At 51.2% G+C, this 13,045-nt stretch overlaps 1 protein-coding gene across 5 annotated transcripts in view; it reads right to left on the reverse strand.

Annotated features, from left to right (window-relative positions):
* Nucleotides 1–13,045, reverse strand: part of Klhl3 (kelch like family member 3) — a 113,735-nt gene that overhangs the window by 11,967 nt on the left and 88,723 nt on the right. For all 5 annotated transcript variants that reach the window (XM_040756075.1, XM_040756074.1, XM_040756072.1 and 2 more), the window contains 4 exons: nt 8,331–8,448; nt 7,774–7,971; nt 5,829–5,930; nt 2,173–2,301 (listed from right to left, as the gene is read on the reverse strand). In XM_040756075.1, the coding sequence (XP_040612009.1) occupies nt 2,173–2,301; nt 5,829–5,930; nt 7,774–7,971; nt 8,331–8,448 (547 nt within the window). The remainder of the gene's footprint in view (nt 1–2,172; nt 2,302–5,828; nt 5,931–7,773; nt 7,972–8,330; nt 8,449–13,045) is intronic.

The raw sequence follows: 13,045 nt of genomic DNA on the forward strand, positions 1-13,045 counted from the left end.
TTGAAAATGCCTTGACTTCAAAATTTAAGTATAAGGATATGTTACTTTGGAAAAGAGTTTTTGTTTATGTTTCCACAGAAAATGGAAAGCTGTGGATTCCTTCCAGGCTTCTGTGGTTTGATGAACCAAGACCCCCGGAAGCAGTGGGCCAGGTGTTCCAACAATTAAGACAGCTGAGATGATGCAGCCTTACAAACCACAAAAATAAGGACTTATGAGTTTTGTCATGATCCCCATGGTATGAACAGCGCCCCCATCCAGCAGGAAGCAGTTTAGAATGAGCAACGTCCAAATTCCCGTATTGTTTATAAATCTTTGTTTTCATTTGAATGGGTTGCTTATAATTGGTTAGTGGTCACAACCAATCTCTTTTTTAAGGTAAAAGGGGAATTATGGTATGGAAATGAATAGTTGGCATGGGTATGGTTTTTTATTTATTGATACAAATTCAAGGTCAATTTTGTGATATGTATATTTCTCCTCTTGTTTAAGTATTGTGTTTACACTGATCTTTTAAAACATAATGCATAATTAAATACAGACTACAGATAGTTACTTATAATAGTCAGAACTTAGGTTAGGTTTTCTAGATAAACAGAGATATATATTTGAGATAGATAGACAGTCTTCAAACCTTTCAAAAACCTTCAAAAATGGCATTTAAAATAGTTTAGGGTTTTTCTTGACAATGAGAAATGTCTGCTCCTGGCACATCAATTACATGTAAGAGGAAGACGGGCATCGAAGAAACTCATTATGGAGTTCACTTTCAGCATGGCAAGATTAGCCATTTGAGCAAGAAACTGCTCTTGCCTAGACTGTTTGACTGTTGCTGTATAAACTGGACATGCAGGACCCACAGAAAAGTGACTTCTGAACTCAAACAGTCCTTCAGGGTTCCTGCTTCATGGAAGAGTCTACAAGACTTTCTGCAGGACACAGAAAAATGACTGACAGACTGCTAAAGCAGATGAAATTTCCTGCTTTGCTGAGAAGTTTTCCAGACACACTGTGGCCTATGGGCTGAAGATGGATGCCCCAACATTACAGAGGAACTTTGGGTGACTGTCCAAGTAGCAAGATGTCTCTGTCAAGTCTAGTGTTTATATATTATCCTTCTGTGGTCTTTGATGGAGTTGAAGACAGATAGTTATAATTATAGTTTTCCTTAGTTGTGATAAAAGATAAACTACATATAGGACTTGGGACTCACAAGGATGGGACAGATGATATTTTCTTTAAATCTTGCTAAATGTTGATGAACAAAATATTGTAACTGTGTTCTTGCTTGATAGCTGTTCTGTTATATATAATTTGACTATGTTAAAGTTAAGACCTTTCTTTTTATTTAGACAGAAAAGAGGAGATGATGGGGAAGTCTTGTGTATATGTCAATAAAGCACTGTTGGCCAATAGGGAAGCAAGATAGGTGGGACTAGGAGTCCAGGAGGATTCTGGGAGAGAGAAACACAGGGAGCCACGATATAGCCGCCATAGGGATAAGAGGTCCAGAACCTTTTCTCCGGTAACAGAAATACTTAGATTAACAATTTTGGAGTAAACACTTAAGTCAGAGCTAGCCAGTAAGAAACCAAGCAAATGGCCAACAGCTTCATAATTAATTCAGTGTCTTGTGTGTTTATTTGGGGACTGCAACTATGGCCGAGCCTAAGTGGCTGGTGGGGAAAAACCAAAGCGGAGGAAAAGGCTTCACTCTACACAGTAGTAATAGAAAGACACAGAAGTCAGCGACCCTTCTGTGCTGAGCATGGAGTCCCTGGGAACGGCCCAGCTGTAGATGTGGTGGCGGCCTTACTCACCACAAAAGGAAAGGAGGGGGACGAGGGGAAAGGATGGACAGTTCCGCTGCTTGGCTCTTGTCTCGGCAGATACAGTGTGTACCCCAATGCTCTCCCGTACCCCGAGGCTCTCCCATATCCCGAGGCTCTCCTGTACCCCAGTGTTCCTCCATACCCCAATACTCTCCCATACCCCAATGCTTTCCCATACCCCAAACCTCTCCCATACCCCGAGGCTCTCCCATACCCCGAGGCTCTCCTGTACCCCAATGCTCTCCCATACCTCAATACTCTCCTGTACCCCAATGCTCTCCCATACCTCAATACTCTCCTGTACCCCAATGCTCTCCCATGCCCCGAGGCTCTCACGTACCAGCGCCACTGCGTCGGGTGCTCATGTCTGCCACGTATATCCACTCGTTGGTGGCTGGGTTGTACTGCTCCACAGTGCTCAGGCACTGCCTGGAAGCCCCATCATAACCCCCGACAGCATACAGCTTTCCTGGAATATAAAAGCTACTGAGGGTGGTGCCCGTGACACCGGCTGATGCTCCCATTTAATCCGCTGAGGCACCTTTGCCTCATTCAGAGTTCTGGGCAGACCCAGCTTATTCTCCAAACACAGGGCACATCTCTCCTCACACTTCTGCTTCCCATCCACTCTGAAGGTATCATCTGCCTAGAAGCAATGCTGAGCTCTCTCTACCCAGCGCAGAACTCGTCTGGCATCGCTGAGGCTCACAGCAGTCTTGCTTGGAGAACTAGGTTAAAGCTGCAAGGCTCTCAGCCATAATCACACACCCAACTTCCTGGTTCTAGGCTCACAGTGACAAGTCAGAAGAACATGGAGGAATATTCTTTCCTGAGAACCCAAGCCTGGCCCTAGTCACACCTCCCAAACTCTGGATGGTATCACTGGTGAAAGAACAGCTCTACGTTCATTCTGGGTGAGGCAGCAGGAATTTTTCTGCAGACCACCTTTGGTCCCTGAGCCACATCAGAGCCCTGAAGCATTATCAACTCTTTTTTTATTATTTTTATGCATAATGGAGTTCTGTCTGCGTGTATGTCTGTGTGAAGGGGCTAGGTCCCCTAGAACCAGAGTGAGCTACCATGTGGGCATTGGGAATCGAACCTTGGTCCTCTGGAAGATTAGCCAGTGCTCCTGACTGCTGCTGAGCCATCTCTCCAGCCCTTATCAACTGTTTTTAAATAAAAATAGCATTAAGCTCCTATGGGAGAGTCATTCCCAACTGGGTCTAGAGTCTGGGAACAAGGTGCAAACAGAAAGGGGTAAATCTGGCCTCCATGAGAGCAAGGGCTCAAACATATGGGACTTAGCATTTACAGTCTTAGATACAGCAGGACAGTCCCTTCTGTGGGGACAGGGAGAGAAGCCCTACTTTGCCTAAGGACATCAGATCTACAGGACTCCATAACACTAGCAGCAGGTTATAATGGCACCAGCTTCAGGCTAAATAAACACAGACATGGGCATCTATTTAGCAGAATTACTTAATCAAGGATGAGGGGGCAGTATATGAGTTCCTAATATGAAGGGTACAACTAAGACGCCAAAACCCATGATTACATTGTGAGCTTCTCAGGCCCAAGCAATGCCGTACCATCAGGGCTACGGACCCAGCAATCCTACTATTGCTGAACTGCGTTTTCCTCTCTGCATTGTTTCAATTGACATTTTCCAGAAAGACCTCATCCACAGCTCCTCCCTCACAAAGTTAAAGTTGACAAAGGGATCCATGCAGTAACCTCTCCAGAATCCAGGCCGCTAACACTGCTGGCTCGGATGGTCCCAGGCCACTGACCCCACACCGGCTCAGGCAGGCCCTCTACCCGCTGACCCCACCCCGGCTCAGGCAGGCCCTCTACCCGCTGGCCCCGCACTGGTTCTGTTGAGCGCATCATCTGTGTACACTCCAACCCACACTGTGCCTCGCCCTTATGGGTGATTCTCCCAGGCGGCAAGTAGCAAATTATCCTGCAATCCTTAAGGGCCAGTCAGACGGCGTGATCTTGGTTGTGAGATGATGAACCAGTGCAGAAAGCTGACTCTCCAAACCACTGTGAAACACAGTCCAGTTCAGACCCTCCCCGAATTCTTAGAAACCCCTTTCTGCCGCCCTGAGGCAGCCTGCAGCTTTAGGAGCAGGAGGGGCCAGAGAAACAAACTCCTCCACGCCTGCAGGGCAAGCTCCGACTGTCCTTCTGCAAGCAGGCGTACCAGCAAAAGCCCTTGTCCCAGGCAGTCCTTTAAATCTTTACCATCAAGGCACCTCCTCTAACCCCATCAACCTTGTTTCTGCTGAAGCAAACAGACTCTCAAGGTCTCTCCTGGAGTGCATTCCTGAAGATCTGCTATTTTTAAACCCCTGGGGTATTGTTTGATGCCCCCTGGCCGAGGAACAAGGCAAAAGAGAAGGTGACTGGACAGAGCTCTTGGGTCTGGCTGGCGAATCACTTTCCGCCCCACCAAGAGGACGAGACCTTGAGAAACCCTGCCCTCACTGAGACGATGTATTCAACTACACTGGGATAGCATGCCTGTAAGTGGACATTTCAAACTAGTAACAGTGGTACAGGCTGAGAAGTACGGAAAGAGGAGACGGCCAGCGTCCATGCTGGTCAGTTTCTTGTCAACTTGACACAGACTAGAGTCTCACCCGGGGAAGAGGGACCCCTTGGCTGAAGGATTGCCTCCATCAGACTGGCCTGTGGGTGTGTCTGTGGGTCATTTTCTTGATTGCAAATTGAGGCAAGAGGGCCCAGCCCACTGTGGGTGGAACCATCCCCAGGAAGGTAATCCTGGGTTGTATGTAAGAAAGCCATGGAGAGCAAGCCATGGACAGCACTGGTAAGCAGCATTCCTCCATGGTCTCAGCGTCAATTCTTGCCTTGGGTTCCTGTTTGGCTTTCCTGGATGATGGACTCTGACCTATAAGGCAAATAAACCCTTTCTTTCCCAAGACCCTTTTGGTCAGTGTTTTAGCATAGCAAAACTAGGACACCATCTCCCAGCATGTTAGGCTCACGCGCGCGCGTGCATGTGTGTGTGTGTGTGTGTGTGTATACACCCATGTATGTGTGTTAGCGTACTTGTGTGTGCTCTCACTGGTGCACACGAAGCATCCATGGGTACACCTGGCTGAGCAGACATCAATGCAGACTACTAAGTCTTCACTGGCCTATCATCTCTAACATTTAGTTCAACTCCTACCTCCCCACGTCAGTACTGAGCTCACAAACTCACACCTGTCAGCATTTGAGACTGGTTTGCTAATCTAGATTAGGACTCGGAAGACCTGAACGGAGGACCGCCCTGCTACTTCCTATCATAACATAAGTATTTCTCACTTGCCCTCTCCAGGACACAGCTTCCCCAGCTGAAAGACAGAACCATCTGAATCCTACCCATGTTCCTCCAGAGGGCTTGGGAGAACACGTAAGAGAAAGATGCTTTACAAATTCCTGAGTATTGTCTAGCCACACCCTCTTGCTCAGCCACACCCCACCCAGAGCCTTCAGTCTCATGACTCCTCCTGCTCGGCCACACCCCACACCGAGCCAGTCCTGAAAAACAAAAAGGCTGTCTTTCTAGCTAGCTATTAGCACACAATACATGAAGGTGAGCAGAGATTTAGCGAGCATAATTAACTCAGATCATCCTTGCAACATTGTACCCAAGTTCACATGTTGACTCTGGGCTCCCTACTCCCTTCCCAGTGCCCACTCTTAGCAGAGCTATTGACAGGTGGCCAAGGGACAGGCAATCACCCTTCCCCTCGTCTCTGCCCTCTCTCCAACCTGCTGGAGCCCTTCTTAGCCTTGGCCCGGGAGCCTGCCCTCCGAGTCTTGGCCCTCCTTGTCTGTTAACTGGAGACAGTGGGGCTGAACTCAAGCCAGTGCCCTGAAGAATGGAGCCATGACAGACGGGTCATCAGGCAGTGCTGGACTCAGGACAAGACCCACAGGCTAGGGCAGGACCAGCCGCCACCCTCCGCCGCTCCTTACCTTCCACAACACCCACTCCCACGCTGCTCCGCCGCGTGTTCATTGGGGCCACGAAGAACCACTCGTTGGTCTTGTAGCTGTAGGCTTCTACTGACGCCAAGCCTAGGGAGAAGAGAATCATGAGATCCCTAAAGCCAGGGGCCTCACCCTGCTGTGTGAGGAACAGTGAGGCCAGGAGGAAACCAAGCCAGGACTACAGACTCGATGCCCAGCTTGGTACACCTCTGCCTAGCACGTGGCCATGGTAACTCCTTAGGACTACATAAGGTGATGACTGATCACCTGGATGTGACATACAAGGAGGCTGGGGAGATGGCAAAGGGGTCCATCTGAATCGCACTATAGATATAAACCGTTGAACTTACAGAGTGGAATATTCAATCCCAAGCAAATACCCAAGGATGCCTCTCCAGACACCATCCTGACCTCTCTTCCCATCTCCTCTCTTCTACTTTACAAGCTGAATAGCTAAAAGTGTACCTCCCAGGATTCCCCTGCAGCTAGACGCCACTGAGCCCTGAGCAGAAATCTGATGGGGACTTCCGGAATGGCCTTCTCGTTTCTGATATGGCATGGCCCCTTGCTGCTTCTTGCTACCGGGGACACAAATGTCCTAGCTGGAGTCACAGCTGCTACAATGTTACCATGGGGAAAGCCAAGAGGATCATAAAGAATCTGGGCCCAGCATGCGTGTGCACTCAGAGTCCACGTGTCCTCTCTGGATTACAAAACCCCCTTCACCGGCGCTGTAAGCCGGCTTTCTCTCCTCAGCGAGAGCAAGTCCTGCTGAAACAATCCCAGATCACTCTCACTGAAGAGCCTTCAGAGAGGCGGCCAACAAACAAACAAGTCCAACCTCTCCCTCTGTGGCCCCAGGGACAATCGCTGCAGTTTGAGTCCCCATCTCCAGTCATCCACCTGACAACGTGCCTACAAGGTGGCTCTGTCTCTCCAAAGTCACCACCCGCTGACAGTTCAGACCGAAATTTTTAAACGATTTTCTAAGTGTCAGGGTGTTTTGCCTGCATGCTTGTCTGTGCCTGGCACAGGCGCAGTGTCCGTGGAGGCCAGCAGAGGGCATCAGATGCCATGCAGCACGATTCCGCATGGTTGGGAACGAACCCCGGTCCTGTGGAACAGCAGCCAGCGCTCTCTCTCGCTCTCTCTCTCCAGAAATTTTGCAGTGAGGTAGAAGCTGGGAGTGAGGTGCCCATGAGTGATGTCATAGCCCACAGGGCTCTGCGTGACAATGCAAAGAACAACGGCCAATCGGGCAACCGTGCCTGCTCTGAGCAGGTGCCTGAAGCCCCCCACAGGTCCTTCGACAGCTGGCTCGATAAGGGGCTCTGTCTAGGCCCCAGCAGGGCACACCCCCTTTCTCTGTCTGACCCTGGGGGAACAGGCTGCTAGGCATGAGAGAGGTGAGCAGGGCCTTCTGAGCATGGGGCCTCCTCAGAACCCGCGACATCACGGAACGGCTAGGGATCCGGGACATAAGAAGGCTTGTTGCGGACAGACAGCACTTAGGAGTTTGGATCTTGAATGCCCTAGAGGTCCACGTTTATGCTGACGGCTTGTTTTTGGACAGCGGTCCTGGGGAAGTGGTGGGAGTTTGGGGAAAGGGTCCTTGGCACTGGTGGTGACCCTGGAGTGTCTTAAGATCACGGTCTTTCCTCTTCCTGTTGCTTCCTGGCTAATGTTTCACGTAGTCACACTGCGCCACGATCAACGACCTCAGCACAGACCCACACCGGCCTGTGGGCTTCACCCTGCACAACTATAAGTCACAAGACCCCTTTTCCGAGAGCGAGGGTTACATCGGTATTTCCTGACGGTGCAGGAGGGCTCCCTAGCTCAGATGGGTTCATTCCTGGAGCAAGCACCGCTTTAGGAATGCATGGAGGCTAGCCCAACAACCCGCCTGAGCAACACCCCCAGGACCTACCGGTACTGCCGTCAAAGCCTCCGACCGCATAGAGGAGATCATTGAGCACGGCCGCCCCTAGCGTGCTCCGGCGCTCCTGCATGCTGGCGATGGATGTCCACTGGTCCTTCACGCCATCGTACACATCCACCGTCCGCACCCGCAGAGAGCCGTTAAACCCGCCCACGGCATAAACGTGGCCGGCCATGAACACCACGCCTGAGACAGAGGGAACAAAGCATGAGAGCTGGGAAGGGGGCTGCCTGCCCAAGTCCATGTGTGCCGTCAAAGAAGCAAGTGGGCTTAAGGCCGACTCGCTATGGAGGGCCACTTCCAGGGTTAGCTACCTGAGAGGGACTATGGGACTCTGATTTCTTCCCCTATTTGGTTCTCTAACTTCACCTGGTTTGAGTAAGTTCCCGAACTGGCTTAAGCTCACAAGCACATAGGACCTGACCTCAGAGTAAGCAGCCCCAACGTGCTCAAGGGGAAGGAGGTCTGGGGGAGGAGCTGGAGGCAGAGGCCAGCAGGGAAAGGCTGCTAGGGACCCAGGTGAGCCGGGGGCTGGGGCTGCTTACCTGCTCTGCATCTCCTGGAGGGAAGCTCGGCTATCTGGTCCCAGCGGCCCTCCTCAAAATCATAGCACTCCACACTGCGGATCGCCTTAGGCGCCTGGCCACCAACCACAATCATGACCTCCAGAAAGAAATGCACATTTACTGCGTCTGCCCAACACGCACGGAGCCGGTGGCCAGTCCGTGGCCCCTACCACATGACGCCTGCCAGTCTGCAGGGTTACACGCAGATGCCGCCCTGGTCACTGAGGGGGTACATGCCGGCCAAGCAGCATACAAAGGCCCACACTTTCCAAACGCCCCCACTCAGGGTGATGTTACGGAAACAAAAACATCTCCTTCAATCTCAGTACACATAAGACGGAGGTGGGGGAGTACAATTTTTACATAGGGACAAACGTATTTGGGGTGGGAAGCACAGATTCCCGATACATTTTTAGGATGATGTTATTAACCATAAGTGCTTCTGAGTATCTAGGCTGCAGAGGGTACTGTGGTAAAGAAAAAAAACAAAACAGTAATTTCTCAACCCTGCTTTGTGGTGGTCATCGAGTTACTTAACTTGGACAGTGCTCGGGAAAATGGTGCTTAAAGCTCTTTTTTCCCCCCTGCAAGTAAGGCTGTAGCCAAGACATCAAGGCGTGCACACCGTGTTGTCCTCTGCCTGTCAGCGTGGCTGACAGACGAGGAATGCAAAGTTCAGAAGGCACGAGTAAACAGCCAGAGGTCACTCAGGAAAGGGAGGCAGAGGAGAGAGGGGAACCCAAGCCCTCCAGGGAGGAGGCTGCCGTGGCTTCCCTTCTGTTCTAGAAACTGTGGTCCACGTCAACACTGGCCACTGCATGCTGCATGACATTAGGGCATCACAAAACTCAGTTCAGCTGGTCGTGACCAGAATACATCCAGTCGAACTGCATGGAAAATACACAGCCAGGGTATTATTTTATGAAATATTTAGATGTGTGTTTTGAACAGTGATTCGTATGTATTTCTTGCTGCAGGGTGTGGTCAAATCCAAGGGAAGCTGTGTTCTGACTATGTTAATGAACTGTACTGACCTGTGGCACCCATATGCCCAAAACATTATACACACTATTAATAAATAAGAATCAAAATATGCTTACGATAACAATAGCCCGGGTATTTTGATAAACTTGAGCAGACTCTCGCTGCCCCCCTCATGATCACATGACCCCGCCCCGGCATTTCCACACCCTTCTTTCAGCTAGCCAACACAAGCCTTGGGCTCAGCACAGCCGGAAGCCTATCTTATCCGCCTCGCAGCCCCCACACAAACCGCTGCGCCCTACCCCAAGTTTCCAGTTCAGCAGGTCCAGGGTTTGACTGAGAATCTGTCTCTACCACAGCCCAGGAAATGCCAAGGCTCTGCTTCAGAGCTCAGATGGGGAGAGGCATGTTTCCCCCGGCCTGTAGGGATTTCTTGATGGCACACCATTAACAACCATCACACTGCCCTCTGACTCCTCACACTATGTTCCTGAGGAGAGGAGGGGTCGTCTAAACAACCGTGTAAACTGACAGGTGTACGAACCTCAGGAAAAGGAAAAGCCCTAACTGCAACCATTGCACCACATCAAGCATGACAGCAGACGCCGGAGTGCCCTTGTCACTGGTCACTGCTCTTTAGAATTGGTTCACGATGTCTGCGACCCAAATGTAGGTCACAAAATCTTCAAAGCCCAAGCGTCACTTCTGACCTCTAACTGCTTCCAAAGCAAAGCACAGCACACAGGCCTGGTCTCACTGCATGCTCCAGTGCAGGACACACAGCCTCACTGCAGTGCTCCAGTGCAAGACACACAGCCTCACTGCAGTGCTACAGTGCAAGACACACAGACCTGACTGCAGTGCTCCAGTGCAGGACACACAGCCTGACTGCAGTGCTCCAGTGCAGGACACACAGCCTGACTGCAGTGCTCCAGTCCAGGACACACAGCCTCACTGCAGTGCTCCAGTGCAAGACACACAGCCTCGCTGCAGTGCTCCCAGTAAAGGACACACAGCCTGACTGCAGTGCTCCAGTGCAGGACACACAGCCTCACTGCAGTGCTCCAGTGCAGGACTCACAGCCTCACTGCAGTGCTCCAGTGCAGGACTCACAGCCTCACTGCAATGCTCCCAGATAAGTCTTCATGTCCCCTTCCTGAAAGCCTCAGTTTACAGCTCTCGGGTTGGGGTCAGCGGAACCCTTCCCAGAGAAAAGTCAGATTGTACATTTCTTCTTGCCACATCTTGTTTAAATGGCAGCCACGGGCAGGTCCACGGGGTGGGGGATAGGAGATGTTAATGCTAACGAACTCAGCTTCTTGGCAAACTTCAGACAATGCCCAACTTCCTCCTTCAGGGTAGCTCTAAAGGCTGGATGTCCATTACCCTCCCTAAAACCCGTCTTGAGTGTTTCACTGTCATGTGCGTGTGCGTTGGCCCCAAACTCTCAGACTCAAGCAACCCTCCTGCCTCAGCCTTGTGAAGCTACAGACACAAGTCACCCCGTTGTGCCCAGCAATAATCCGTCCCCTGGGGTGAACCTGTGTAAAGACAGGGATACAGGGGTCATTAGGAGTTGAAGAGCAGGTTCTGGGCTAACAATAATGCTAGCTGAGTGACACGAAATCCTCCTAAACACTGTACTGTACCTGAGAGTCTCCCAGGTACCCCCGGGGTCCTGATCCCAAGTCACAGTTGTCACTGTGCTGAGGGCTGTAGCTGTGCTCACTGGAGATTTTTTGTTTTGGGTTTTTTTAAAGATTTATTTATTATTTATACAGTGTTCTACCTGCATGTATGTCTGCATGTATGCCAGAAGAAGACATCTGGTCTCATTACAGATGGTTGTGAGCCACCATGTGGTTGCTGGGAATTGACCTCAGGACCTCTGGAAGAGCAGCCAGTGCTCTTAACCAATGAGCCATCTCTCCAGCCCCTCACTGGAAATGTCTGGCTAACTGAGTGTGGGCAAGCTGAACCCCACCACGGCAGGGGCGGCTATTAGGTACCTCCCAAGGAGAACACTACCACTATGGAAGGCCAAATGGCCACTTATTATAGCGAGGTGTCTTAGCCTGGCTTCTTAGAACGAGTTTTAAAACACACGCTCAACACTCTTTCACATCCGCCGCTCTGCTTGCAGGAGAAGAGCGACAGGAATGAACTTACTGGACCAGCGGGTAAGCAGGGCCAAGCCCTCTGGCCCATGTGTGAGTCGAGACCCTAACCCCGGCCGCGGGGAATGTCCACTCAGGTCAGAGGAACTACCTGGGCTGTGCACACTTTCTTCATGGGGCCAGGGCAGAGTGTGTCCGAACTCTTCCATGACAGGTGAGCTGGGCAGAAGGCAGGCCCAGCCAGTCGGTCCCTCGGGCCAGGGCAGGAAGCCAGTCTATCTTACCCTGGTGCGTGGGGCCGCAGGGCTAACACCAAAAAATTCATCCGAAGGAAGTGTGTCCAGTAGAGCAGGAGACTGGTCCACGCAGGTTCCTAAGCAACGGGTGCCCCCCTCCCCGCAAGAGCTGGCGGCAAGACGCAGAAACAGCAGGGCTCTGACAACTGGACAGAGCGAGAGCACAGGGCCCAGAGAGAGTAAAAGGTCGGGGAGTCAGTGGGCACTGGGGTCAGACACGTCTTGGCTCAGCCGTGGGGGTTCATCACTAGTCATCCACAGGCAAAGCTTCCAGCCTTGCTAGATCTCGCTTTCAGCATCTGCCCTATCCGAGAACCGGGGCGTGGCTCACACGGCGGTGTCTTAGGCTTCGGTGACATGATACGCTTGTTATAAGGCCCTGGGGACAGCAAGTGGTGTTAACCGGCAAACGCTGGGCATCGTTATTGATGCTTGAAGACTTTACTGAAAGAGACTACTGCGAATATAGAAAAGGCTGGGCGTTGGTGGCGCACGCCTTTAATCCCAGCACTTGGGAGGCAGAGGCAGGCGGATCTCTGTGCATTCGAGGCCAGCCTGGTCTACAGAGCTAGTTCCAGGACATCCAGAACTGCTACACAAAGAAACTCTGTCTTGAAGTGTGTGTGTGTGTGTGTGTGTGTGTGTGTGTGTGTGTGTGTGTGTGTCTGTGTCTGTGTCTGTGTCTGTTATGTATGAGCCTTGAATGAGAAAGCGAGGTGTATGAAGCCCAGGGGTTATGGTGAGGTTTCTTCTCAGAACCCCAGGGTATCTGATGGAGAATGGAATAAAATGGAATAAAAATGGGAGACAGGAAGAGCCAGCCAAGGGACTTGGGCAAGGTGTTAGGTCACCCTAGCTACCTGCCAGCAGTCTCTGCCTCTAGCAGTTTTATCTGAAAGCTGGATGGTCCAATTCAGGATCGGGCTGCCCTTGTCCATCCCAAATGGCTTCTTGTATCGTTTCTAAAGGGATGGGTAGAGGCGCACGCTGAGCTGAAATCACAAGTAGGCGTCACTGCATTTCTAAAGGTCTCCTGTGCACTCTCCTAGAGCCCGATTCTTATTTTTTTTTCCTGCTGCCATCTGTGGAGGTGGGCAATGCAGGCAGGCTCTGAAACTGAGAGACAGCCTCTGGTTGTCCATAGCAACCCAACCTCAGGGAGCCTGCTGGGTACCAAAGGTATGGGAGCCAAGACCACGCTATTAGCTGTTCCTGCTGGAATGTGTCAGGATGACCAACTGTCCCCAGCCCAGGAACACACTCTTGTCATCCTCCTCAGCTACCTCAAGGAGCTCTA

This window comes from Mesocricetus auratus, unplaced genomic scaffold (assembly GCF_017639785.1).
Source record: "Mesocricetus auratus isolate SY011 unplaced genomic scaffold, BCM_Maur_2.0 Super-Scaffold_100013, whole genome shotgun sequence".
Taxonomy (NCBI): domain Eukaryota; kingdom Metazoa; phylum Chordata; class Mammalia; order Rodentia; family Cricetidae; genus Mesocricetus; species Mesocricetus auratus.